Genomic DNA, 27,933 nt, shown 5'->3' on the forward strand with positions numbered 1-27,933 from the left:
AGTTGTGACTAACAGAAAACTTCAGTTTGAATAATTTAGTAAAACTAGATTTTAATGACCTTCAGTTTGGGACAGGCCTTCTGTAGCGACTGAAAGCAAATAGATAGTTCTGTGTCTTTACTGTCCAGCTTCTTGTTAACTTCCAGCAGCTCCAGATCAGGACAAAATCCTTTCTGCAAAGACAAGCACATCGATCTGTAAGAAGAGCTCAGAGCAGCAGGCAGGCATAAAAACATGAACCTCACAGCGATTGCTGCCAGAACTTTGTCATTCCTGTGGCTGCGGGTGAAGAGCATCTGCCTGATCTGCTTCCCATGTTCGTCCAGGAAGTCCACCAGTCCCTCCACCTGAAACTGCACCACAGGAAAAACACTGACAACTGGTTCAGATCAACCAGCTTGTTATTAAATCACACAGTGAATTAGTTATTATAAAGCATTTATTAGATGATTGTTCTGAACGACTACATTGGATCTAAGATTATTAACTAATAACCATCCCACCAACCACCCCACCAACCATCCCACCAACCATCCCAACCACCCCACTAACCATCCCAACCACCCCACTAACCATCCCACCAACCACCCCACTAACCATCCCAACCACCCCACTAACCATCCCAACCACCCCACTAACCATCCCACCAACCACCCCACTAACCATCCCAACCACCCCACTAACCATCCCAACCACCCCACTAACCATCCCACCAACCACCCCACTAACCATCCCAACCACCCCACCAACCACCCCACCAACCATCCCAACCACCCCACCAACCACCCCACCAACCATCCCACTAACCATCCCAACCACCCCACTAACCATCCCAACCACCCCACCAACCACCCCACTAACCACCCCACCAACCACCCCACCAACCACCCCACCAACCACCCCACTAACCACCCCACCAACCACCCCACCAAGCATCCCAACCACCCCACTAACCATCCCAACCACCCCACCAACCACCCCACTAACCATCCCAACCACCCCACCAACCACCCCACCAACCACCCCACTAACCATCCCAACCACCCCACTAACCATCCCACCAACCATCCCACCAACCATCCCAACCACCCCACCAACCACCCCACCAACCATCCCAACCACCCCACTAACCATCCCAACCACCCCACCAACCACCCCACTAACCATCCCAACCACCCCACCAACCACCCCACTAACCATCCCAACCACCCCACTAACCACCCCACCAACCACCCCACCAACCATCCCAACCACCCCACTAACCATCCCAACCACCCCACCAACCACCCCACTAACCATCCCAACCACCCCACCAACCACCCCACTAACCATCCCAACCACCCCACCAACCACCCCACCAACCATCCCAACCACCCCACCAACCATCCCAACCACCCCACTAACCATCCCAACCACCCCACCAACCACCCCACTAACCATCCCAACCACCCCACCAACCACCCCACTAACCATCCCAACCACCCCACCAACCACCCCACTAACCATCCCAACCACCCCACCAACCACCCCACCAACCATCCCAACCACCCCACCAACCACCCCACTAACCATCCCAACCACCCCACTAACCACCCCACCAACCACCCCACCAACCATCCCAACCACCCCACTAACCATCCCAACCAACCACCCCACCAACCACCCCACTAACCACCCCACCAACCACCCCACTAACCACCCCACCTACCACCCCACTAACCACCCCACCAACCACCCCACCAACCACCCAACCAACCACCCCACCAACCACCCCACTAACCACCCCACCAACCATCCCAACCACCCCACTAACCATCCCAACCACCCCACCAACCATCCCAACCACCCCACCAACCACCCCACCAACCACCCCACCAACCACCCCACCAACCACCCCACTAACCACCCCACCAACCACCCCACCAACCACCCAACCAACCACCCCACCAACCACCCCACCAACCACCCCACCAACCATCCCAACCACCCCACCAACCACCCCACCAACCACCCCACTAACCATCCCAACCACCCCACCAACCACCCCACCAACCATCCCAACCACCCCACTAACCATCCCAACCACCCCACCAACCACCCCACCAACCATCCCAACCACCCCACCAACCACCCCACCAACCATCCCAACCACCCCACTAACCATCCCAACCACCCCACCAACCATCCCAACCACCCCACCAACCACCCCACCAACCATCCCAACCACCCCACCAACCACCCCACCAACCATCCCAACCACCCCACTAACCATCCCAACCACCCCACCAACCACCCCACCAACCATCCCAACCACCCCACCAACCACCCCACCAACCATCCCAACCACCCCACTAACCATCCCAACCACCCCACCAACCACCCCACCAACCATCCCAACCACCCCACCAACCACCCCACCAACCATCCCAACCACCCCACTAACCATCCCAACCAACCCACTAACCATCCCAACCACCCCACCAACCATCCCAACCACCCCACCAACCACCCCACCAACCATCCCAACCACCCCACTAACCATCCCAACCACCCCACCAACCACCCCACTAACCATCCCAACCACCCCACCAACCATCCCAACCACCCCACCAACCATCCCAACCACCCCACTAACCATCCCAACCAACCACCCCACCAACCACCCCACTAACCACCCCACCTACCACCCCACTAACCACCCCACCAACCACCCCACTAACCACCCCACCAACCACCCCACCAACCATCCCAACCACCCCACTAACCATCCCAACCACCCCACCAACCACCCCACCAACCATCCCAACCACCCCACCAACCACCCCACCAACCATCCCAACCACCCCACTAACCATCCCAACCACCCCACCAACCATCCCAACCACCCCACCAACCACCCCACTAACCATCCCAACCACCCCACCAACCACCCCACCAACCACCCCACTAACCATCCCAACCACCCCACCAACCACCCCACCAACCACCCCACTAACCACCCCACCAACCACCCCACCAACCACCCCACCAACCATCCCAACCACCCCACTAACCATCCCACCAGTCGACCCACCAACCTCTGAATGCTGCAGGTTGAGGCGCTGTAGGTTGCGGCTGTGCAGGCCCAAGCTGCGCAGGCCGCTGCCTGTCACACCTCTGCAGTAAGACAGGTGGACTGACCGCAGGTGAGGACAAAACTCAGAGACAGTCTGAAGGAAATAAAAACAAGAGAAGCACAATTAACAATAGCTTAGAAAATGTGTAGTTAGTATTTTGTTATCTTTGATAACCAAGTGGAGAATAACTGATGTGGCTTTTCAGATGATGTGGGAAGCTGCAGATTTAAACTGTTTTTGAGAATCAGAATCAGAAGAATTTTATTGTCATTGTCACAAAGACAACGAAACTGCAGTTTCAGTTACAACCATCCATTACACAACAACACGGGGGGGGGGATGAGAGGGGGGATAGTTAGCTGAGGCCTTGCAGCCTGACAGGCGCCGCCTTGGAGGAGGAAATAGGACAAATAAGAAAACCATCAGGTAAGGAGAGGAAAAAACCGCCTGTCTCTCACTCTGCTCTTTGAAGGCAGTTTGAGATGAAGAAAAACACCTCGGGACCTAACCACATATAAACACATGTAGACAAAACAAGCCGGGTACAAGGAGGAGGTGTGACATGCAAATGGGTCTCATCTGAGTTATGTGTGTGTCAGACCATGAACCCTGACTGAAGCACCCGATTATCTGTGATTATCTGTACGATCTTGGAGTTCACCACCAGCTTATCAGTTCAGGGCCACAGATGTTCCAGGGAGGGGGGCAGCAGAACAGAGCCTTCTTTAGACACAACAACCAGGGGAGGATCGCCGGCCAGCCAAGCCCAGCCCGGGTCCAGATTCCCATAGCAGAAAGTTGCTTAGGTCAGGCTGACATCAGTTTACTGCCTGCCTTGAAAGTCTCTCTGGAGCTTCTCAATGGCAAATCCAAACAGCCAAATTTAGGGTCTCATGCCTGATCCGAGAGAACGACGGTCACACCGTATCCATTCTGGGTCCGAGATCCGCTGGCCGGCCTCGGTCCTGTTCCAGGATCACACCCAGTCTGCGCTCAGCTCCCGTATCATCTCAGTCTGAGTGTTGATCGCTCTGCAGATCCCATCAACCGGACCCGGCAGCCTTGAAGTGGCTGAAAGGCGGATAAGCCAGGTATCCGCCAACTCCAATAAGCAGAAACCCTGTTATCGTGAATCCAATCATCTACACGTCTTCAGCATCCTCGACTGACGGCATCATCAGACACACGGTCTTCCACTTCCATCCAGAATCCATATCCAGTGAAGAATGTCCCGTCGGGACACGAAGGTTCCCCTTTACCCGGTTTCCCAGGGGAAAAAATTTTCAATTGTGTTGAGAGACCAGCTGACCAGATCAATAATTTGCAACTTTGGAAGCTTTTCAAAAGAAAGACTCTGAAAACACAGGACAGACGCTGAGCAGGAAAGATGGGGAGGACAGGGAGACAGAGAAGGTGCGTCCTCCTCCTTCGAAGGACAGAGCAGAAAGTATTTGTTTCAGATTTACCTCTAAAGCGAAGTCAACGCTGGTTGCCCAGTGACACAGAGTGAAGTCAGTCAGCTGGGAGAATCTAAAGAAGAACAACGACTCATGTTTAAAGGCGTTTAGTTTGGATTTAAATCAGTGATTAAACCATCTGAAGCCCTGACCTGTTTTGAGCCAGCCAGGTAAACGTCTCCTTTATCCTGTTTGAGGTCTTCTCAGTCTGACCTCTTGCTGGTTGGATCCAGCAGTGACTTACCGCCACCTTCCTCCACAGAGTCAAAGTGGCGGCGGCGGCGTTCCACAGGCGACAGACTCTGCTGACCCTGCACCACAAAAACAACAGCGAGTCGGACCCCAAACTCTGAATCCTCTCAGTCAAAGACTGAAGGCAGCTCCTCGTGTGAAATGCTGTTAATACCTGCATAGGAAAGGCACCGCGCCGTCCTGAACAACCAGCATCTGGAAGATGCTGACCAGCACCTCCTCAGGTAAAAGCTGCCCCCACCTGTCCTCCTCAGGAAACCTGTCCTCTTCTTCCTCCTTCACTGTTTTCCTTTCCAGTCTAGATTTAGAACAGACTTTTTTTTTCTTCTTTTTCTGATTCTTAAGAAACTTTGCTTTGGAAACATTTTTCCTCCTGCTAGTCCAAAGCAAGCCTTCAGACTGAGACGAAGTGTTGGATATGTAGAGAATCATGTCTTCGCCCTGCTGGATGGTGAATGCGGGTCGGGACACTCTGGCCTTTTTGGCTTTCCTTGCTTTTTCGCCCTCCTTTCTTTTCGGCGCTGGTTTCCTCGCCGTTCCTCCGCCGCCCGTTCCTCTGCTCTGGGCTGAGGCGTCCATCGCTGCTGCTGTCCTGCTTTTAATCAGCAAGGAGACAAAAACAGGAAATTAATTGATTAGACATTTTTTACACTGTCAAGTTCAAGCACATAAAATTGTAATCTTGCTTCTTTATGCTATAAAAAGGAGATCATTTTGTAAAAAAATCTTTAATTATCCTTCAGATATCTTAACAGTGTAATCTGTTTCTGCCTTGATTTGAGCTGGAACAATTGTATTTTCAGATCCAGAACTGAGAATAAAAGCCACAAATTATAAAGAAAAGAGTAAACATGAGAATTCACAAAGTAGCATCATTTCATGCTCTGCAACATGTACAAATGTGAAAACATATTTGTTGTTCAGGTAGATCCTGATGGAAAACCACTTATATCAATAAACAGAAAACTGAGGTGTTGCCTTCAGATTCCCCAGACCCCACTCTGGACAAACCAGTCCCACCAGCAGCTTCCACTTCCAAACCCAGTCTAACCAGCTCTTATTTACACATGTCCATGTCAAGTCTGTTTTTCTTTTTGTTTTTTTATAAATATATTTATTGAGTTTTTAAAAATACAGCATACATAAATCATACACAAGAGTATGAAGCATATATGTATTTAACAAATTACTGTATAAGAAAAATATAGTCATACCAATACAATAATGCAAATAAAAACATACAATAACTAAAAATAAAATAAAATAAAAACAAGTCAAGGCAGTTATCTAAATAACTGGTTACCATTTACACTTTAGGATGGCACCACCTGTCTATAAGGCACGGATGGCATACGAAGAGGCAGAGCGAGCGTCGGGGTCAGCCTGAGAAAGATGGTCCAAAAACGGCTGCCAGATACTACAGAACTTATTAGTGGAGCCCACAACATCATACCCAGTTTCATCCAGTTTATTTATAGATTTATTAACTTATGTTTGTTTTGCATAGGACTTGGAGCGGGCGGCCTAGGGTTAGGGTTGAGAAATCATCTTTTTTAAGGTCAAACCGTGTCACAGCCTGATCACTCCATTTTCTTGCACCCTTGTCCCTTGGTGGGGTCGGGGGGTTTGCTGGTGCCAATCTCCAGCTGCAGTTGCAGGACAACATGGAAACACACACACCTAGGTGTGTGGAGAGGCCAATTAGCCTGGTGGTCATGTTTTTGGGCTGGGGGGGGGGGGGCGTGCGGGCTCCGTGCGGGGGGGCGGGGCTGGGGGTCGAGCCCGGGGCCTTCTTGCTGCAGGGCAACAGCTCTACCAACTGCGCCACTGTGCAGCCCCATATATGTGTAAAAAAAAATCTTTTAAAATTGTGGATAGTTGAGTTAATGTCACGTTCATGATTATTTTTGCCAGAAACACTGCGTGTTTATTCTTTGGGGCTTTCAAATTTGGTGATTTTTATTGAATATTTATGTTGTTTGCAGAACCTAAAATAATCTTTCCAGTTGGGTTAAAGTTCCTGAGTTTAAAGCTGTCCTCATATCATAAATTTGTACTTTTTCTGGTTTATTTCGAATGTTTTAAGACTCGTTTTTTACTTCCTTTCACGTCCAATGAAGCTGCGCGCGCATGTTGATTGTTTACAACCCTAAGCTTAGCATTGGCTAACTAGCACCTGCTAACTAGCATCAGCTAACTACGATAACTGAACAAAATAACGCTGTATAATATATCTTAGGGCGACACGGACCGGAAGCCGTTCATATTCCGGCAGGTACTATATACAACACAAGCCGCTTATTGAAGAGAAAAAGCAAGCATTTACGTCACCTTCTCTGACACTAGCTCTAAAAGCTGCAAGCAGATCCAGGATGCATTCCGCCTTTCTATTCTGATTGGTCAAGGCCTTAACAACCGCCCGCCTTTAGGCGAATCTGACCAATCACGGAGCAGCACCGATCTTTTGTTTTTTTTTCCCCCCAGCAGCAAGTCGAGTTGGGCTGATTACAGGGTGAGTTTTTCGTCAAAGTTTATTTCCACTTCTTTAAAATCTGTAATTATTCATTGGCAAATTAAATATAACGGCCTGTCTGCGAAATCGGCTTTACGTGGCTTAAGTTAGCTGAGTTTGTTCCAGTTAAAGTGCTGCTAACAGTAGCTGTTGCTCCTCGGCGCTAACTCATGGTCCTGCGGGGAGGCATCCCAGCAGAACAGCGTTACAGTTCAGTCTGTTGTTTAATTATCCTGGTTTAAACATCTTAATGATATTTTCATCTTTCGTGTAAGTGAGTGAGAAAATAAAATTAAGTTCCAAATGTTGGAAAGAGGAATAGCTCTAAAAACAAGAATTGAGTTTTTGTAATTTTCCAGGCAAGCGAAAAGTATGCAGCCCCGTAAGTAAATGGTAAATGGACTGAACTTATATAGGTGACCAAATTTCCAAGACTAAATCTGGGGACATTTCTCACTCGGCGGTAAAGGAGCAAATTTATCAAACTAAAATGAAGAAACTGGGAGAGATAAGTTTACATATTTATTAACATTTAAACATTAAAAATCAAATATAAAAGCAGGAACGTGTCTCTCCACACAGTGGTAATATTACTATTAATAATAATAAAAGTAATAGCAGCAATAGAAAATTAAAACTGGAAATATGGGGAGAAATTTTGTACATATTTTGTAAGTGAGCATGCATACACATGAATAACATAGTTGGTACCTCTGTTAATGAACAAAAGGCCCACAGTGGTAACAGAAATAACTTGAAACTGACAAAACTAGTAAAAAATTGTTTACTAGCAAATTAATGAAAGTCAGACACTGCTTTTAAATTGTGTCTCAGTTAAAATAATGGTAGCTAAAACTTATTAGCATTTTTGTGTCTGTGACCATAGAGCTGATGCACCTTTTGTCTCATCTGTCTAAAGGCCTTTGTGGTAAATTCCAGCTTCACTTTTTAGTGACTTTCTTTCCTCCTTGGTCTCACATGAAGTCCGTCTTGACCTTGGAGTTCACCTTTACTTTCTGGACTTGGTTGTTCTGGACTTTTAGTGACCATCTTGAATTTGTCCATTTTCTTCGTGCGGACGCAGCCAGGCAGATTGGCTCCAGTCCTGTGGACCTTAAGTTTCAGAATAATCTGTGCAACTGTAGTCATCTTGGTCTGTCATTTTCTTCTTCTGTTGAACATCAATTAAAAACAGTGTCTGATTTTTATTGGTTAATTTTCAGTAAATTTTGATTTATTACTTTAGTCAGTTTCAGGTTGTTTCAGTGACCTTTGTGGTTTTTTTACTCATTAACTAAAGGTACCAACAACTTTGGCCACATTTGAATGTTGTGCATGAATGGACACATAAGTGTCCATAAATACATGAGGTCTGTATATAAAGTTATGTAGCTGATATGTAAGGACATTATGTGTGTTTGAGATGAGTGAACTCTGGTCAGGAAGCTGATCTTTGGATCTGCAAACCCTCCTCGGTCTGAAGATCCATCAGCCACATGATCATAGAGGTCTGGATAGAACAAGAGCAGAAAAGATTCTGTGAAAAACTGAGAAACACTTAAAATACAACATATAAGACACAATTAAATAATATGTTTACATTTCATCCTTTTCTTCAGCTTTGTCAGTTTTCCTCATTCATTCAGTTTATCAGACTATCTTCCTCCCGTCTCATCTTTTATCAGTCTGCCACTATTCTCAGAGACATAATATCATCACGATCTCCTCAAAACATTAGAATGTTTAGAACATACTGAAAATGTACAATTTAATAAATAAAATTAGATTTGTTTTCTTTTAGAATTTGGTTATTTTGAGATGAGGAGCTGGATTCATCCTAGTAAAATCTTAGTATAAATATTAACCTTTTTCATCAGCTGATGAAATGTTAAAAAATGCCATATTTAGCAAAAAAAAAGAGCTAAGCGAACAGAAGAAATTATCTCTCCATCCTCAGCAGTTTCAGTCCATGTTCTTCTTAATTCAGTTTTCCTGTCATTGAGTGACTCCATGTTTTGTGAGAAACTTTAATACGCCCAAACTCATATCTATCTTTGAAAATACAAGCCCATGATTACCAGTTAATTCCAAAACATATTTATTTACAATGAGTTTATTTTAACCATCCAGTTACTATTTCTCTCACTCTGACTAATTCTGTAGCTGCTCATTGTGCTCTCGTCTTGTGTTTAAGAAAAGCTTAGTTTTATTTTACCGTGAACCAAAGGTTTATGATGGCAACGATTAGCCCAGTTCAAACAAAACTTGTTGATTCACATATAGCGCATCAGGTCAGCTCCACAGCACGCTCTCCTCTTCTTGATTTTTATTGGCGGTTGGCTCTGCTGTATGGAGCTAAAACTGTCTCATAATTCACAAATGCAAGATTCACAAATGCACAGGACGAGATCCACACTTACGAGCTCCTTCTGTTGTAGCTCATTAATTCAGATTCTTCAAAGAGTTATTGTAGATGGTGATGGCAGGAAAGATCTCTGGTGCAGTCTGTATTACAGCGAATCTGAAGAAGCCTCTGACTGAAGACACTCTGATTTCTCAGACAGTCTCATGAAGAGGATGCTCAGGTTGTCTGTAACCGTCTTCATTTTATGAAGAATCCTTCTTCTCACCATCGTCTCCAGAACAGAACCAGCCTTCTTTATCAGGCCACTGCTCTATCCAAACTACGTCAGTGACTTTGATTAGGACAGAGATTATCTTTGTGCAATTCAAGCTTGTTGCAGCTGATGACTTCACAAAAGTAAACTACGAACCAATGATCCTCAAATCCAGGCCTGGACGGCTGGAGTCCTGCAGCTGTAGACGAGTTTCTGCTTCAACACACCTGAGTCGAGTAATGAGGCCGTTACCATGGAGAACCGACGGCACCGAGGAAGTGATTCAGCTTTAGAGTCAGTGTGTTGGAGCAGGGACACATCTACAAGTCGCAGGATGCCGGGCCCCGAGTTCTGGAGTTTAGGAGCCCAGTATTGGATGAGGAGTTAAAAAAAAGCTACAGAACCAGCACCCATATCAGAAACTTAGCATATTAAAAACAGGAAGTCATTGTCCTGACTCAGCAGATAAAGGTAATGCCTGAGAATCAATGAGCCTCAGAAGTAATGAATGTTGAAGTGATTTTATTTCAGAAGAGAGACTGGAAGATGAGGACAGGTGACCCTAACAAGTCCAAACCAGAACGCCTGGAGCTGAGAGCTTCAGATTCACTAAGTCCTGGTTTAAGTCCTGCAGGTCTGGAAGCGGCTGCCCCTTCACCGGGTCACACAGCACATCTGGTGACACTATGCAAGAGAAAAATTGTACTGATTAATCCACAAACATGTATAGAAGTAGATCTTTTAAAACATCTGAAGTAATGATTGTCTCAAATTCATATGCATACTTAAACAAATCCAGTTTTGAAAGATAATCCAGTTATGATGACATCATCAATGCTGCTGTTTAAACATGGCTTTCAAATATAAGACAGATCAACCTGCTGCACTTCAGAATAACTGTGCTACCTCCTAGTTTATAATGTTGATTTTTTTTAAATACTATGAAATATAAACTGTAATATATTCATATTTATTATGTATTGATGCTGGTTCTAGTTAGTGGGATTATACTAATACCCATCAGCGCATGCGCACATGTAAGGTTGTGATGTTTGGTTAGGGATGTGCCGATCAGGTTTTTTCCTGCCGATACCGATACCAATCACCCATGAGGGCCGATACACCGATACCGATCACATAATTATTATTATTATTTTTTTTTTATATCATAAACACTACCGGTTACATTATGTGGAAAAAGGAACCATGAATTCACCTTAATTTAGACAAAAACTTGTTTGTAATAACTTTTTTCAAGAAGAAAACTAAACAAAACAGGCATTGTGCAAATTGTACTGCTATTGATAAAACTACCTTTAACAGACTGATAACATATGAAGGCTCTGAAGAGGCTAAATAATACAAAGAGCCAAAATAAAACCTCTCAACATTGCCAAAAAAATTCAAGTATAAAACTTAACATTCAAAGGCAAAAACAGGTTCCATTACAATAAACAATCCAGATTTACTGAATGAAAACTTCCTGTTAGCATGGCGGCTAGCTGATTACTGCTAGCTCTGATTGGCTGTTTCTGACTGAGCGGAGTAATTATGCAGATCAGGGAGGAGATCGATTATTTTTTTAGAGATTATCTGTCTCATGTTAGGACAGCGAAAGTTTTAATACGTGTGTAAAATGTATTTTTTAAGTTAGATGCTGCAGCTTTAAGCAGGTTCGGTGTGAGAGTCACCACCAGGTGGAGCAGAAGCGAAGCTCCGTCTGTCAGATATTACTACCTGTAGCGTAGCAGCGGTTCAACAGGAGAGCAGAACCAGCGTCTTACATCGCAGCTCGAAGACTTAAATAATTTTGCGGGTTATTTGTTTAGCTTTCTGACCGTCATGCTAATCCGGGTGTTTGTAGCTGTGCGCTGCTTTACCTGCTATCTGATCCTCCGTATGTCTTTTTTACTGCAGTGAGCCTCGATGTAGCCAAACTCCGTCATTGTTTTTATGTCATATTAGCTTCGTTGTGTTGATGCATTTTGACCTGCTTCAATTTTCCACCGCAACACGCAAACTTCCCCATTCACTCAGTGGTTATAGATCCACATCGCTTAGGATTTGTTGCTGCGCGTTTGCACAGTGAAGGAAAGAGGAGACCAGCTGCACAGGCAGGCTGGAAATGAGATGCAGGTGATCGGCAACAAGAGCCAATGATCGCCGATCACCGATCATGCACTTTTTCACGAAAATCGGCCCGATTATGATCGGTGACCGATCGATCGGCACACCTCTAGTTATTATCTAGGTTACCATTAAAAATAACCAGAGGGTCAACATCGGTGTTCAGATCGCTCCTTTCATGTAGAGTGTTAGACAAGAACCCGAATATATTGCATAAACAATGTATGAATTATCATCCACCAGTTTTCTGAAATGTATTTTTTTTCTCAGTGAGAATTAGTGGGCATTACTGATAATGTCAAAGACTCACAATCACCGCAGAGCAAAGAAGAAACATCACCGACTGGCAATAAAACAGTAAAGGCCAGCTCCCGCTAACAATAAAATTAAAGTAATGCACATCAATGTGTATTTTGGAAATGGATACATATGTTTGCATATTCTGCTTTTTATATGATAAGTTAAAAAAATCACTGTGTTTCTGAAAAGCTTGCCTTAAGTGAATTATTACACTGCTATTGTAACAGGTGGAACCACTAGGTGTCGCTCCCTCCACACCCTGAGCTCCCATAAAAGGGAAGCTGGCAGGCTGGTGGCCAACTGTCAATCCTGCCAACAACGCCAAATGTTACAGCCACTTGTAGCCGAAGTGCAATAAACAGCCAGCATGAAATGAACAATATTTATTATTACAAAATAAGAGGGTGTGTATTTGCAGGAAGTGACCCAAAAAACAATGATAAAAAACAAAATAAATGAAAAAGAAAAACAGAAAATCAGACTCTAAAAGAACAGCAGGGCGCAGCGACAACTGCAAAAAACAAAAATGACCAAATGTTTATTAAATCAATCTAAAAAACATTAAGAACACTACATACCTGTAACTAAAGTCAATTTAACAGATCTGGCACAGCCCTGTCAAATAAAAACAATATAAAAAACAAAAACATACAATTCAATCCAGTTAAAAAAATATACAAAACGTACCTGCAGCGTTGAACAGCCACACGCCCAGGTGATGCTACCGCCAGATCATCAATAATGACAGTGTGGCCCTATAAAAACACCCCGTCAGCACTGACTTAAAATGATCAAATTAAGAGTTTTCCTCCTTACCACAAAACAAAACAAACAGTGGAACTCGTGGGCCAACACACACCTGGTCGAACACACAGGAAATTGACAGTTGGCCACCAGCCTGCCAGCTTCCCTTTTATGGGAGCTCAGGGTGTGGAGGGAGCGACACCTAGTGGTTCCACCTGTTACACTATGATAATTTATCATTTAAGGACCAGGGCTTTATAAGAATTCATAATATACTAAGCCTATTATTATCTTGAATAAATTCAACTATGTAGAAAGACGCTAGCCTGATGCTATTAGCATGCAGCAGTGCTAGCATAGCTCGGTAGCATAGCTTAGTCACCAGAGCTCTGCTGATGCGCTAATAAAGGAGTTAGGTGTGCTGAAGATCGCCAGCTTGTGATGATAGTTGCACAATTAAATCGATTAACATTAATAACGATAATATAGAGATAAATAGCTAATATGTTAGATATTTCACTTTCCGCTCCTCTGTCGCTGCCAGAAGCCAGGCTGAGCTTCGTCAAAGCTACAGCGTTGTTAGAATGGGTTAATGTGATTGGCTGAAAAATAGGTTACCGGGGCTCCGTTCATATGATTGGCTGAAACAAGGAAGCTATCTGATTGGTTGCTGATCACCCAATCAAATAGACCATTTATTAAAAAAAAAACCTGAATTTTTAGACGTCAGGAGAGTCTCGAAATTCACACAGGCCAGAAGGAGCTCGTAAGTGTGGATCTTTTGCTTTTGTGAATCATGAGACAGTTTTAGTTCCATCCTGCTGCTCTTCTCCTTCTCTGTAACAGTAACAGTCATAGACATAATATAAGCATAGACGCCTCATGGACCGCTCCGGCGCAGGAAATACGGCGGCCATCTTGGAGCGGTATACCCTCCTACTTTGCTCAACCAAAACAGCAGCAGATGCCTCAGCACTGAGGGATATTGTTGTTCTGGTCGATGGATTATTGATGTGAGGGCTCCACAGACAACATTTCACAAGTAAGATGGACATATTATTGTGTATATATTGTGATTAGAATATTACTTTACTGTATTTATGTCCACCGGCGAGATACCAGCTAATATTAGCTACAGTGCTTGGTGTAATACGGGTTCAGCCCCGCTATGAAGGCTGACTGAGATTCTGTACATCTAAAAAAATGTATTATTCTCTAACATTGACTTAGATTATCTGACACAAGGGCCTATATTAGAAATGAAACAATATAACATATTATAAAACTTATGTGTTATAACATTCACCGGCAAAGTTTACACAGGTGGTAAAGACTATTATTTATATTCTTTCACTCTGTCAAAGTAAGATACAGCCTAAATCTTCCGTTTTTGTTTTGAAGGTTTCCTAAAGACACGATGTGAGGAAGAAGAGGGAGAAATCTATAAAGAGAGACGGATTCACTGCAGGATGAATCTCACATCGGATTTGGACTCGTCGGCTGAAAAACATATTATATATATATATATATATATATATATATATATATATATATATATATATATAGTCAGTATTAATCATTATTTATTTGTGCCATTATTAATCTTTATTTATTAGTGTTTGTATAGTTATATAAATATATATTGATATTACTAAATAATTTATTAAATAAACTATGAACGGCTGTGTGCTTTGTAATATGCTCTTCATACATCGATATCAGAATATCCCATTCCTATTCTATTGTTATAGCCACTAAGCATATTTAAATATGAACTATGTATTAAAAACATACTTAAAAAATACAATTGTTTATAAATGTAGCTTTGATAGATGTTGGAATATGGTTTCCAGTAACAAAAAGTGTGTTATGATCGATTAAATGCGCTGATACGTCATTGTGCTGCTAAACACATAACGCTGAGTGGAGTGGTGGACCGCTCCAAGATGGCCGCCCTAAATCTCGTCAGCGACAATAGACCCTTTTCACAGTGACGTCAGACAATGGCCGCCATAACTCAAACCTGGGTATCTTTACTTCCGGTGTGATTTTGCCTTGGGAACCAAGCCGACAAATTTCCGCATTCTCATAATCTTAAGGATATAATAAAAGGTAAGTTTAATAATAACAGCATTTAAGTGTTAGATAGCTGTTATTAATTATTGTAAAATCACCATTCTCTAACTGTGTATAAAATAAACAGCCTCCGATCGGAGAGTAAACCAGCTAGCAGCAGCTTTAGCCACAGTTAGGAAACATATACACCGCCGCCTGTCAGTGATGTAACGTTTAGAGGTTCATTTTCTGTATTAATGGAAAATAAAGGACATAAAAATAACTTTAATCTGATTACTGGATTTGAAATACGAGCTCGTTAGATTATTCGTTACCGGAAAAAGTGGTCCGATTAGAGGAAGGCATTACAAAGCAGCGGCGGCACCGGACATCTCTGCTTATAACAAACAAACCCCTATTTTATGGGATGAGTGGCAACTCCAGTCTATAATTTAAGAATCTGATCAAGATTAGAGCCTAAAACGTCATAGTTCAAAAACAGTAAAAAGTTCTGGTTAAGGAACAGTTATGTCACATAGTTAGCTAGCTAACAAAATTCACTAATGCTAAGCTAACGGTTACGCAAAACAAAAATACCTACCTTCATAGTCAAACAGGTTTTGTTCGGTGAAGAATTTCTAGCCTTTGTCTAATTTAGATTTTGTTGTCAGAGAAAATTGGTTTGCAAATCGTGATCTATCTTCAATCTTATTTTAGGCAAATGTTTTAGAGACTAAACTCCATGCTCCGGTGTTCTGTCTGATCAACATATGCTGTCAGATATAAAAAATTCCCCTCTCACCCTCCGTGGGTGGTCTCTTTCATCCTCTGAGCTCGGGTCCTCTACCAGAGGCCTGGGAGCTTGAGGGTTCTGCGCAGTATCTTGGCTGTGCCTAGAACTGCACATTTCTGGACTGAGATGTCTGATGTTCCTGGGATCTGTTTGAGCCACTGCTCCAGTTTGGGGGTGACTGCCCCGAGGGCCCCGATGACCACAGGCACCACTGTGGTCTTCACCTTCCAGGCCTTCTCCAGTTCCTCTCTGAGGCCCTGGTATTTCTCCAGTTTCTCCTTTTTCCTGATGTTGTGGTCACTTGGTATTGCTACATCCACCACAACGGCTTTCCTCTGTTCTTTATCCACCACCACAATGTCCGGTTGGTTCGACATTACCATCTTGTCTGTCTGGATCTGGAAGTCCCACAGGATCTTAGCTCGGTCATTCTCCACCACCTTTGGGGGTGTCCCCCATTTTGACCTCGGGGCTTCCAGTCCATATTCTGCACAGATGTTCCTGTACACTATGCCTGCCACTTGGTTATGTCGTTCCATGTACGCTTTCCCTGCCAGCATCTTGCACCCTGCTGTTATGTGCTGGACTGTCTCAGAGGCCTCCTTGCACAACCTACACCTTGGGTCTTGTCTGGTGTGGTAGATTTGAGCTTCTATTGCTCTGGTGTTTAGGGCCTGTTCCTGGGCGGCCAGGATGAGGGCCTCCATGCTGTCCTTGAGTCCAGCTTTCTCCAGCCATTGGTAGGATTTCCTGATATCAGCCACTTCAGTTATTTGTCGGTGGTACATCCCATGTAGGGGCTTGTCTTCCCATGATGGTTCCTCCAGCACCTCGTCCTCTGTTCCCCATTGCCTGAGACATTCGCTGAGCACATCGTCCATTGAGGCTTTGTCCTTGATGTATTTATGGATCTTGGATGTTTCATCCTGGACAGTGGCTCTCACACTCACTAGTCCTCTGCCTCCTTCCTTACGGCTCGTGTACAGTCTAAGGGTGCTGGATTTGGGGTGGAACCCTCCATGCATGGTTAGTAGCTTCCGAGTCTTAACATCCGTGGCCTTCATCTCTTCCATTGGCCAGCTAATTATTCCGGCAGGGTATCTGATTACTGGTAAGGCATAGCTGTTTATTGCACGGATCTTGTTCTTGCCATTGAGCTGGCTTCTCAGGACTTGCCTTATTCGTTGGAGGTATTTGGCTGTGGCTCCTTTCCTTGTGACCTCATCGAGGTTGCCATTTGCTTGTGGTATTCCCAGGTACTTGTAGCTGTGCTCTATGTCTGCTATCGTTCCCTCTGGGAGTGAGACCCCTTCTGTGCGGACAACCTTCCCTCTCTTTGTAACCATCCGGCCACACTTCTCTAGTCCGAATGACATCCCAATGTCAGTGCTGTAGATCCTGGTGGTGTGGATCAGTGAGTCGATGTCTCGCTCGCTCTTGGCGTACAGCTTGATGTCATCCATGTAGAGGAGGTGACTGATTGTGGCCCCATTCTTAAGTCGGTATCCGTAGCCAGTCTTGTTGATGATTTGGCTGAGGGGGTTCAGGCCTATGCAGAACAGCAGTGGGGACAGAGCATCTCCTTGGTATATGCCACATTTGATGGACACTTGTGCAAGCGGTTTGCAGTTGGCTTCAAGGGTGGTTTTCCACAGCCCCATCGAGTTTGCAATGAAGGCTCTTAGAGTCCTATTGATGTTGTACATCTCTAAGCATTCAATGATCCAGGTGTGTGGCATTGAGTCATAGGCTTTCTTGTAATCAATCCAAGCGGTGCACAGGTTGGTGTGTCGGGTTTTGCAGTCTCGGGCGACTGTGTGGTCTACAAGGAGTTGGTGTTTGGCTCCTCTACTATTTATGCCGATGCCCTTCTGTGCCGTGCTCATGTATTTATCCATGTGTCCGCTTATCTTAGCCGCTATGATGCCTGACATGAGCTTATATATATATATATATATATATATATATATATATATATATATATAGATATAGATATAGATATATCTATATATAAATCTCTCTTTCTATATATATGTCTCTATATAGATATATAGAGATATATATGTGTCCATTTTACATATATATATATGAAATAGACAACTTTATCATTACTTACTATGTACACCGGAACTAAGGATACACAGCTTCGAGCCAAAACGGAGGTTGTGTGACGTCATGTGAAAAGGGTCTACAGGCGAGAGCGGTCCATGAGGGTCTATCCTTATATTATGTCTATGGTAACAGTAGCGCGAGCAGTTGCCGTAACTGCTGTTGTTGCGCGCAACACGCTCGCTCGCGCTTTCTACTGCCTGCCATATGGAGTCTCCGGCTACCGTAATAACGACCTATAGGAAACATTTTTTCTCATTCATAAAACGCTGAAATCGGGGACTTTTCCTGGAATGGCTTCAGCCGGGAACAGGTCACCTAAAACGGGGATTGTCCCCGGAAATCGGGGACGGCTGGTCACCTAAGGGGACATGGAGAAAAAAAAAAAAGAAATCTCGACTTATTTTCTCGAGATCTTGCGCTGTTCTGACTATCTGCTCCCCATCAATCCGCATGCAGATGTTAAGTCTGCATACTCAGCAGCTTTCTTACCGATACATCATACCCTGTGGAATTTCCGTCCGTTTTATTTCGTCGGAGATTACGGTAAGCTCAGTGACGTGCGGTGAGGTTCATGGCTGGTGAGGCTCAGACTTAATCAAAATCATAAGACCCCCTGCATGTTATTGTTCACATACAGAAATTTCTCGCATGTGGACAACATTGAAGGGCAGAAAGATATACTTTCACATGTCATCCATAGCCGCTCTGCCATGGTAGAATAACTGTTAACTCAATCAAATTTGGAAATACAGATATTAATAATTTAGTGCTATGCTGCACAGCAAAGGGAAAACCCGCTGAAGTACAGCTCAAAACCACCTTTCTCTCTCTCTGTATCGGCCAAGCTGCACGTAGACTCGTTGCGTGTAGCTTCACTTATTTACTGTATGGCTAGCTCGCTGTTAATGTCTCTTACTCTGCAGTTGTGGAGTCACAATGTCTGGGATCATGAGCGCCCCCTGCCATGAGGCAAGAGAATTGCCTGCCTCACCTCGTATCTGTTCTCTATTTTTGTAACAAAACACGTTACACACAGAGCTGGTGACAACAAACACTGTACATTATATCCATCCGTCCATTTTCTTTACACCTTTGTCCCTTATTGGGGTCGGGAGGGTTGCTGGTGCCTCTTCAGCTAACGTTCCGGGCGAGAGGCGGGGTCACCTGGACAGGTTGCCAGTCTGTCGCAGGGCAACACAGACACACAGGACAAACAACCATGCACACACACACACACCTAGGGACAATTTGGAAAGGCCTGTACATTATATACATAAGCTAAATTATGGAAAATCAGTTAATATATTATGTTTTTTAACCATTTTGTTCACGACGTACAGACAGGAGGAGCTGCTCTCATCGAATGGCAGCCAGTGCAGTTAGAGAGGTTGATCAGTCCAGGTGAGGCTCAGCTCGCTACTGCCTCACCTGCTTCGCTTCAGAGCATTTGAATGGAAAATTGCGAAAATTCAGTGATTCTGAAGAAAAAATAATCAAAATTGGTAAAGCTAAATGAAAAATAAGTACTTTATAATACAAACCACAGGGTGAAAATAGCAATATAAATTATCCTGTCATTATATTATTCCATAATAACAGGTGAGGCTTGGCCTCACCTTCCTCCCCTGACCTCACGTCACTACGTCATTGGCTCTTTGTGTGGGAAATATTTTAGTGATTTTTTTTTTTTTTTTTTGTGGCGTTCTTGTCAGTTGCTATGGCAACGAGTCTGTGTGCGCTGATACAGAGACCGAGAAAGACGTGGTTTTGAGTTGTACTTTAACGGTTCCTCCCTTTCCTGACGAGCATAGCACGAAATTAATAATATCTACGTCCAAGTTTGATTGAGTTAATGGAATTATTGTACGGCGGCTGTGGACGGCATGTAGAATAATAGTCTTTCTGCCCTTCAATGTTGTCCGCACACGCGAAATTTCCTTATGCAAACAATAACATGCAGGGGGTCTATATATGTAAATCTGATATTTCTATCTCTGTTTGATACAGGAGGGGCTCCCGTTCATTCTGTCTCCCGCGCTTTTTTCAGCCCTTACAAAGTTTTATCCATCGTTAACACTTCACAACGTGTTTTTCCGAGCTGCCTTTAAACGCAACTTGAGCGCTAGCTACTGCTGCAGCTCCTGAACTACAACACCTAAACTTTTCAAACCTGGACTAGGTTATTCTCAACTCATAGCAAAATATTTAAAACCATGTGTGGGATTTGTGAAACTTCAAGAAGGGGTGACTCCAGGTCTCTTTTTGCATCTCGACCACATAAGAACTGAACTGCTCCTTCTCTGAAATTTTCATTATTTTGCTGTTAGCTTTTTGTTTTCTCTCATAAAGATGCTGAAGGTAGTGAAAAATTAGGTGGAATTGCCTTGTATTGAAGTTTCACAAATCACAAAGTTGGTTTTAAATAATAATAATAATAATAATACATTTTATTTCTAAGGCGCCTTTCTGGCACTCAAGGACACCGTACAAAGAGCGAAAAGTAACAGCAACAATAAAAATGTAGCAATTAAAAATAGATCAGATAGATACACAACAATGTATCTATATGAAATCTATATATAAATCTATGTAAAAAATTATATAAAAATCAAGCAAACCAATTGTGTCATATTGAAAAGGCAGATCTAAAAAGGTGTGTTTTAAGTTCGGTTTTAAATTTAGGGAGTGACTTTATGTTTCTAAGGTGGGGTGGTAATGAGTTCCAGAGTTGGGGAGCAGAGCGACTGAAAGCTCTGCTCCCCATGGTAGTAAGACGAACAGAGGGGACAGACAAATGGATGGAGGAGGATGATCTGAGGGAACGAGAGGGAGTGGCAATATGAATAAGATTGGAAAGATATAGTGGGGAAAAATTGTGAAGAGCCTTAAAAGTATACAGAAGAATTTTGTATTCTATACGGAACTTGGTAGGCAGCCAATGAAGTCTTTGCAAGATAGGAGTGATGTGGTGCATGGATGGGGTTTTAGTAATGATACGGGCAGCTGAGTTCTGGACCAGTTGGAGCTTATGAAGAGATTTCTGGGTGAGACCAAACAGAAGGGAGTTGCAATAGTCCAGGCGTGATGTCACAAGACAGTGAACAAGAATAGCAGCGGAATGGGAAGAAAGGGAGGGGCGAAGACGGTTGATGTTGCGTAGATGAAAATAAGCTGAGCGGGTAATATTGTTAATATGAGACTGGAAAGAAAGAGTGCTGTCAAGAATAACACCCAGACTCTTTACCTGAGGGGAGGGGGAAACAGAACAGTTATCAATTTCAAGACTAAAGTTTTTGATTTTGGCCAGATTAGATTTAGTACCAATGAGAAGGACCTCCGTTTTATCACTATTAAGCTTAAGTAGATTAGAGGAGAACCAGGATTTAATTTCAGTCAAGCAGTCAGTAAGCGAGGATGGTGGAAGGTTGGAGGAGGGCTTACTGGAAACATAAAGCTGGGTGTCATCTGCATAACAGTGAAAATCAATGTTATATCTACGAAAGATATTACCCAGGGGAAGGAGATAAATAATAAAAAGAAGGGGCCCCAAGACAGAGCCCTGGGGAACTCCTGATGTAACAGAGGAAGGTTGGGAAGAAAAGGTTTTGATCCGAACGAACTGAGTGCGGCAGGAAAGATATGATTTAAACCAGTTTAGAGGGGTCTGAGTGATACCAATGGAAGACAGTCTATTAAGTAGGGTGTCGTGACAAATAGTGTCAAACGCTGCACTCAAATCAGGTAGGATAAGAATGGACAGTAAGCCAGAGTCAGCTGCCATAAGGAGGTCATTAGTGATTTTTATAAGAGCTGTTTCTGTACTATGGAGGGGACGAAAACCAGACTGAAACAGTTCATAGAGGTTATAGTTGGATAAATAAGTATGAAGTTGCGATGCTACTATCTTCTCAAGAATTTTAGAGATGAAAGGCAAGTTGGAGATAGGACGGAAATTATTCAGATTGTAGCAATCAGCACCAGGTTTTTTTTAAGATAGGAGTTATGGCAGCAATTTTAAATGATGCGGGAACTGTTCCAGTGGAAAGAGAGGAGTGAATAATGGTAGAAATAAGAGGGATTATGGTTGAGGCACAGGCTTTAACCAAGACTGTGGGAAGAGGATCAAGCAGACAGGTGGACAAGTTGGATTTATGTATTAGACTTGTAATTTCTGAAGTTGTTGGGAGCTGGAAGGAAGAGAAGGAATGGGCTGGAGGAGAAAGTTCATAAGCAGAACAGGGGAAGGGTTGTGAGCTGAGTTGCTGGTGAATCTTTAGAATTTTGATATTCTGCTATTAGAGCAGATTAATCCAGTCCAGGTTTGAAGAGTCTCAATGTTGTAGTTTTTTAAATAAAATAGATAAAATATGCTGAAAGTAGTGAAAAATTAGGTGGAATCGGCCTTTAGCCATTTCCCAAATCAGAAACCAACTTCTTCAGCTTTGTGTTATTAGAGGAGTTTTATTACACTGTTTATTGAGTAATGTTATTATTGCTACTCTTACTTGAGTAGATTGATTTTACATTTAAAGAAATAGACTTTAGCGATTGGAAACATTGGATTCCTACTTTTCTGCAGCAGATGAGCTAATGTTTATGCAAATTAGAGGATAATTATACAACATTTTAGACATGTCATTGCTTATATCCTTTTTTTATTTTGTATTAATAAACGGTTATTTTATTTGAAATGTTGCATAAAGGTTTGTTTACTCTGCCACCCCAAAATAAGCCAGTGGCCCCTCGCTAAACACCTCTGGAGCTGGGGCTGCAGAAAACCTCCAATATGGCTGAATGCCAGCTGGTGGCTGCAGCTTCTGCTGACATTTTCTCCCAGCAACATAGACATTTCTTCCTAGACTGTGTTGTCCTATGGCTTTGAATAACGTCTATCTGTGTTTTCTTTCAGCATAACATGGAGGAAGGTCAGGACTTTTCCCTCCATGGGAAAGCGGTAGTAAATGATGCTAATCTGAGTAAGTCTGATCGTCTGATCAAACCTCATTTCTCCCTCCAAGCTGCTTGACCTTCCTGTTATCTCCAAGGTTGAGGACAACAGGAAGGTCCTGATGTTCTCCAGGCTTTCTGAAAATCATTCAGGACTTTTCTTTGGGCTCTGTTTGCTGTTGCAGCACCAAACGTGTGACATGTCCTTTCCTCTTATCCATAATTTCTGAGCTGTCATGATCTCTTTTCAGCCCGAACGTTTTTATTTCTCAGAAGTTATCAGAGGCGGTGGCGAAACCTCAAGCTGCTCCCACATTCGCCGACATTCTGTGCATACAGTTCAGGTTTCATAGATTGCCTACATTTCTCTTGACAGATTCCTTCCTTTCCCACAATCCTAACGGATGCTACCTAGTTAGCTGAGCTAGCTGAGCGTCTCTGCCGTTTCTCCTCCTGCAGGACTGCTCACCTGTCTGAGCCGCACAGAGAGCTGCGCTCACACGTTGCTATCTTCATATTATCGGCTCGGTGTCAACATCGAGCCGTTTCCCGCAGGTCTGTTTCCTGCCGAGCCGTTTTCTGTAGCAACAGGTTGTTGCTAGGTAACCAAAGAGTGAGTGAGGTAGCCTTTCCTCTGCCTACATCCCCCAGAATGCTGTGCGGTTCTGGGTCTGAGTTCAGTGAGATTATCAGCATTCTATCAGATGTATTTCTATCATTATTGATGACGTGTCGATTACGACACGTAGCGTCGTTTTATCACCCAGCTCTAATGTGAGCAATGAAAGTCCATCTAATGACCAAATACAATGTTAGCAACAATGTTTGAAATGTTATAATCAGCCCATTGTTGCATCCAAATAATATTGTCATTGCACACATCCATAAAGTAGTAATATATGGCATATTGAGCAGCTCTACCAAAATCTTATTTAATTTTTTTCACCAGGAATGATTTTTCTTACCTCTGTCCAACTTTTCTGCTTCCAGGAGACGAATACTACTGGAAGCTTATTGCAGACTTCATTGGTCCTCAAACAGGGGAGGGACTAGACCTGAACCAGGGGCCATGCAAGAACAGACTGATGATCCAAGTTGGACTCCTGAGGGAGGACAATAATTTTCCCTGGCTCGCCATCACAGAGTGGCTGAAGAAGATCTTCCCCGCCCATCAGTCAGCTGACTTCCGCTGTTTGATCGAAAGAGGCATTGCAACAACGCTGAGCCTGGGCATTGAAGCCAGGTTTGTCTTTCTGGATTCAGATGTCAACTTCAACTTCGTTGGCCCAATATGCGACAGTATCGGAGTGGAGCGCCAGCATCTTCTGGAGCTCAGGGATTTCTCAGAGCGGGCACGGTCCATCGAAGTCACAAATGGACTGATTGTCGAGTTGAGCAACTTTGTTGCCAGGGAAAAAATTTCCCCAGTAGTCATTGTTTCCTGGCTAAGAAACTTTAACCCAGAGTACTGTAAGAGTGGGGCCATTCAGAAAGCATACAAGCTCCTCCGGTCTAGGATAAAGAAGCTGAAAATTTACTGTCGCAACTATGAGACGAGGAGTCACAGGAAGAATGCAGCCATTGAAAAAGTGCTTCAGAGTCCGTTTGAACTGGTTCCGAAGAAATTACCAAAAATTTTTGTAAAGAAACGCCTGAGGAGAGAAGATTACGAAAGGGTTACAGTCAAAGAAGAAGACGAGTGCTCAGAAATCTCCCAAGGCGAAGGTCCTGAGGCACGCAGGGAGGAAGTAGGAACCACGCTGCAGAGAGGAAATGCTGACGCGGGAGGCGAGGATGATGGAAAGACATCCAGCTCTGACTGCGGAGAATCCCTGACCCTGCTGGACATCGCCATGCTGTCCGTCCAGAAGCTGTCGAGCGTTTACGGCGGGAAAACTGAAGCGTGCAAAAGCGTTTCGTTGGATCTGCTGAAGAATCACTACGCTCTCACCTACAAAGAGCATCCAGCCATGGAAGAGTTTGAGAAAAAGGTGAACAGTGTCCGGAAGGAGACTTCCCTCGTGCACCCAGTGGTGTTTTTAAACTACAACGCTAATTACCTCGTTGATCTGCACGATGCGGTGGAGGCACAGATCATGAGCTTTGAGAAGGAGATCATCCTGTCCACAGGAGTGAAACTGGGCCGAGATAATCTTCCCAAGTTCAAGAACTTTGTTAGCTTGCCAGAAAGCGCCACGTCACGTTACATCCACATGGCCTGTGATATCCTGAGCCCGATCAGCCCGGAGAAACCGAACTACAGAAAGCATTGGGTGGCATTCTGTGAGGAGAAGGGAAACCCCTCCAGACTCGCTGTAAACCAATCAAACAGACTGAATAACTACTTTGAAGCAGCAGCAGGTCTTATCCACCATCACAAGGAGACGGCTCTCTTCTTTGCAGATCTGCTGTCGATTGCCAACGACCCATGTCCGAACATCATCCTGGAGAGCGTTGCAGCAGACGCAAATGACTCCATGATCCAGAGCTTCGTGTGTGTCGTGGCCATAATTTACTGCAAGATCCTCGGCCCCTATTGGCAGCTCCTGAAGAGCGGAGGAGAGTATGCATTCTTCAGTCAGTTCCTGCTGTGTCTGTACCAAAGGTTCATCGATTGGTCCAAAGATCCCTCCATGCTGCTGGCACCGGAGGAGGACAGCAATGTCTTTCTGCAGTTCCCGCTGCAAGAGAAAATCTTCACCGGGGTGTTTAGCTTCTGTGGCGAGTGGCACACAAACCGAGACCTGATCCGAGCTTGTCTGAAGAGGACCATTAAAGTGATTGCTGCCGTCACTGAGGAACACCTGAAGAACTTTTTACCTGGAGGAATGTTTTCCCAGATCCCTTCCACTGATGTGTGCTTGGAGTTGGTCAGCTGCACGTTCTCCGTCTTGATGGCAGAGTATCCCTTCGGCCATGCGTATCCATACAGGAAGAAAAGGCCGGACAAGCTGTCCAAGACCTCCTCAAAGAGCCAGCTGGACAGCTCGCAGGAAGACGAGGGCATATCTGGCAACAGCTCTGATGAAGCTTCGAGAAGCAGAAACGGCTCCCAGTTCAGCCAGAAAGAGGAACAAAGCCCTCAGGCGAGAAAAGGTTACAGAAGAGTCCCTGAGGAAGAGCAGGAGGAGAACATGGACAGGGACTACATTATCGCCACAGTGACCAGAAACGGAGGTCCCTGCAAAACCCAGCAGGACATTGAAAAGATGCTGCTGCGCTTTGATGGGAAGTCGCGACTGGAGAAAAGGGAAGGGCTTCGCTGCGAGATCCTGTATCAGAAGATGGTTCTGAACAACACGAACCCACACCTGGACCATCACTGCCTCAACTCCACCCAGATGGCGCTGAAGCTAAAATTTGCTCTCCCTCGTGTCAAACCTGGATACTCGCTGGTGCTGGCGCCCAGGAAGACCAAGCTGAGGCCCTCCGGCCGGCGCGCTGCGGAGGACCAAGCAGCTCCAGCTGCCGCCGCCGGCCTGCTGCTGTCCGGAGAAACGAATCCAGACTCTTCCTCAACGGAGGTCGGGATCACCAGCTGAGCTGAAACCCTACAAAGACTTTCTGTGTTGGAAATGTGAAACTTGATGCCACTCCATGTTAGCATGGAGCCGCTGCAAACATTTCAGGATATGAAACCTTTACATTTGGGAATGTTTCCAATGTGTAGTTCAAACTTGTTCTCCTGTGTCAAAATAAACATTTTCAGATTTTTTTTATTGATTTTGTTTAGGTATTCTTTACAACAATAAAATGTTTTGAGGAAAGTTAAATATTTGCAGGAAGTAAAGGGCTTTCATTGGGCAATGAAGATTAAGAGCTTAAAGGTGTTTGTTTCTAACTCTGCAGTTAGAACAGCAGGAGAGCAAGAGAGCCATTTTTAGAAGTGTAGATTGAGACAAGAATGAAAACAAGACTGGACAGACCAGTTGGAATCGTTTAGAAGTTGTTGTGGGAAGACCTTGTAGGATCATTTTGGTGCTGTTGGGATCCAGTATGTGGTTCTGTTGGTTCTGTTGTGATCCGCTCCTGCCTCACTGGAGCGGATCACAGCTGCAGGGAGTCTGGGCTCCCTTGGAGACAGAAACTCAGAGTAGAGCTGCTGCTCCTCCTCCCTGAGGAGCCAGGCGAGGCATTCAGGCCCCCTGGGAGGAAGACCAGAAGAAGACCAGGACGACGTTCCCCTGCTGGGAACGCCTTGGGATTCCTGGAGGAGCTGGACCAGGAGGCTGGGGGAAACCTGGGTCTCCCTGGCTGCCGACCTGCGACCCCCAGACTAAGAGGAAGATGATGGATGGAATCGACTAAAACAATATATTCATATTTTTTCCTAAAATTCTGTATGGAATATTATATATTTTCTCATTTGATTAGGTCATTGCATTACAACCCCAAACTTTAACCAAAACTCTGCTGAAATTAAAATGTCTGTTCAGATATGTAAAATTTTAAAAACAAAGCTTTCTCTTCCAATTTCTTTAGAGGACATTATAATAAATCTGGTTGCTTGTGCTGTTTGCCTTTGCTAATTAAAATTGTGTTAAAAGTTATACATGTCTACCATAGTTCCAGCTGAGGTCTTGAGTAAAGAGACGTGTTGTCCAGTTTTGTCCACATGAAGGAAAAACCGGATTCTGTTCAGCAGTAAACGTGTTTTTCTTTAAAGCCTCTTCATGTTCACTGAACTTCGGCCCCATTTTCCGTCCTAATCTCTGACAGATAAAGAACCTGTCAGGAGAACAAAGCAGCTCTCGTTTATTCAATGATTTATGTGGCTGATGCCTTCACTGCTGTAAGAAATTACAGATTATTTATGAAAACAGGACGAGTGATCCCCAGTATGCAGAAATAATGAGAATTGCGTTTCAGTTTGGTAAATTTTACATTGGGTTGCATTTTT

The 27,933-nt window shown here is 44.3% G+C and overlaps 2 protein-coding genes across 3 annotated transcripts in view; one reads left to right on the forward strand and one right to left on the reverse strand.

Annotated features, from left to right (window-relative positions):
- The window catches only part of fbxl6 (F-box and leucine-rich repeat protein 6), a 10,346-nt gene extending 3,104 nt beyond the window's left edge, over nucleotides 1-7,242 (reverse strand). The window contains exons 1-7 of one of the 2 annotated variants that reach the window (XM_014989377.2): nucleotides 7,157-7,242; nucleotides 4,980-5,417; nucleotides 4,726-4,884; nucleotides 4,583-4,646; nucleotides 3,078-3,209; nucleotides 246-353; nucleotides 60-173 (exon numbers count right to left, since the gene is read on the reverse strand). In XM_014989377.2, coding sequence (XP_014844863.2) covers nucleotides 60-173; nucleotides 246-353; nucleotides 3,078-3,209; nucleotides 4,583-4,646; nucleotides 4,726-4,884; nucleotides 4,980-5,404 — 1,002 coding nt within the window. In that variant the 5' untranslated portion in view covers nucleotides 5,405-5,417; nucleotides 7,157-7,242. Of the gene's footprint in view, nucleotides 1-59; nucleotides 174-245; nucleotides 354-3,077; nucleotides 3,210-4,582; nucleotides 4,647-4,725; nucleotides 4,885-4,979; nucleotides 5,421-7,156 lie in introns of both variants that reach the window. The other variant, XM_088010592.1, reaches the window with a different exon arrangement.
- A 9-nt stretch (nucleotides 7,243-7,251) lies between these two features.
- LOC106919170 (uncharacterized) lies at nucleotides 7,252-26,756 on the forward strand. The gene is made up of 3 exons (XM_014989375.2): nucleotides 7,252-7,337; nucleotides 22,996-23,062; nucleotides 24,024-26,756. Exons 2-3 carry the CDS (start codon nucleotides 23,002-23,004, stop codon nucleotides 26,573-26,575), a joined length of 2,613 nt encoding a protein of 870 aa, XP_014844861.2. The 5' UTR covers nucleotides 7,252-7,337; nucleotides 22,996-23,001; the 3' UTR covers nucleotides 26,576-26,756.
- The last annotated feature ends 1,177 nt before the right edge of the window (nucleotides 26,757-27,933 follow it).

Source organism: Poecilia mexicana, unplaced genomic scaffold (assembly GCF_051168715.1).
Source record: "Poecilia mexicana isolate PSO_F unplaced genomic scaffold, ASM5116871v1 scaffold_11, whole genome shotgun sequence".
Lineage (NCBI taxonomy): Eukaryota > Metazoa > Chordata > Actinopteri > Cyprinodontiformes > Poeciliidae > Poecilia > Poecilia mexicana.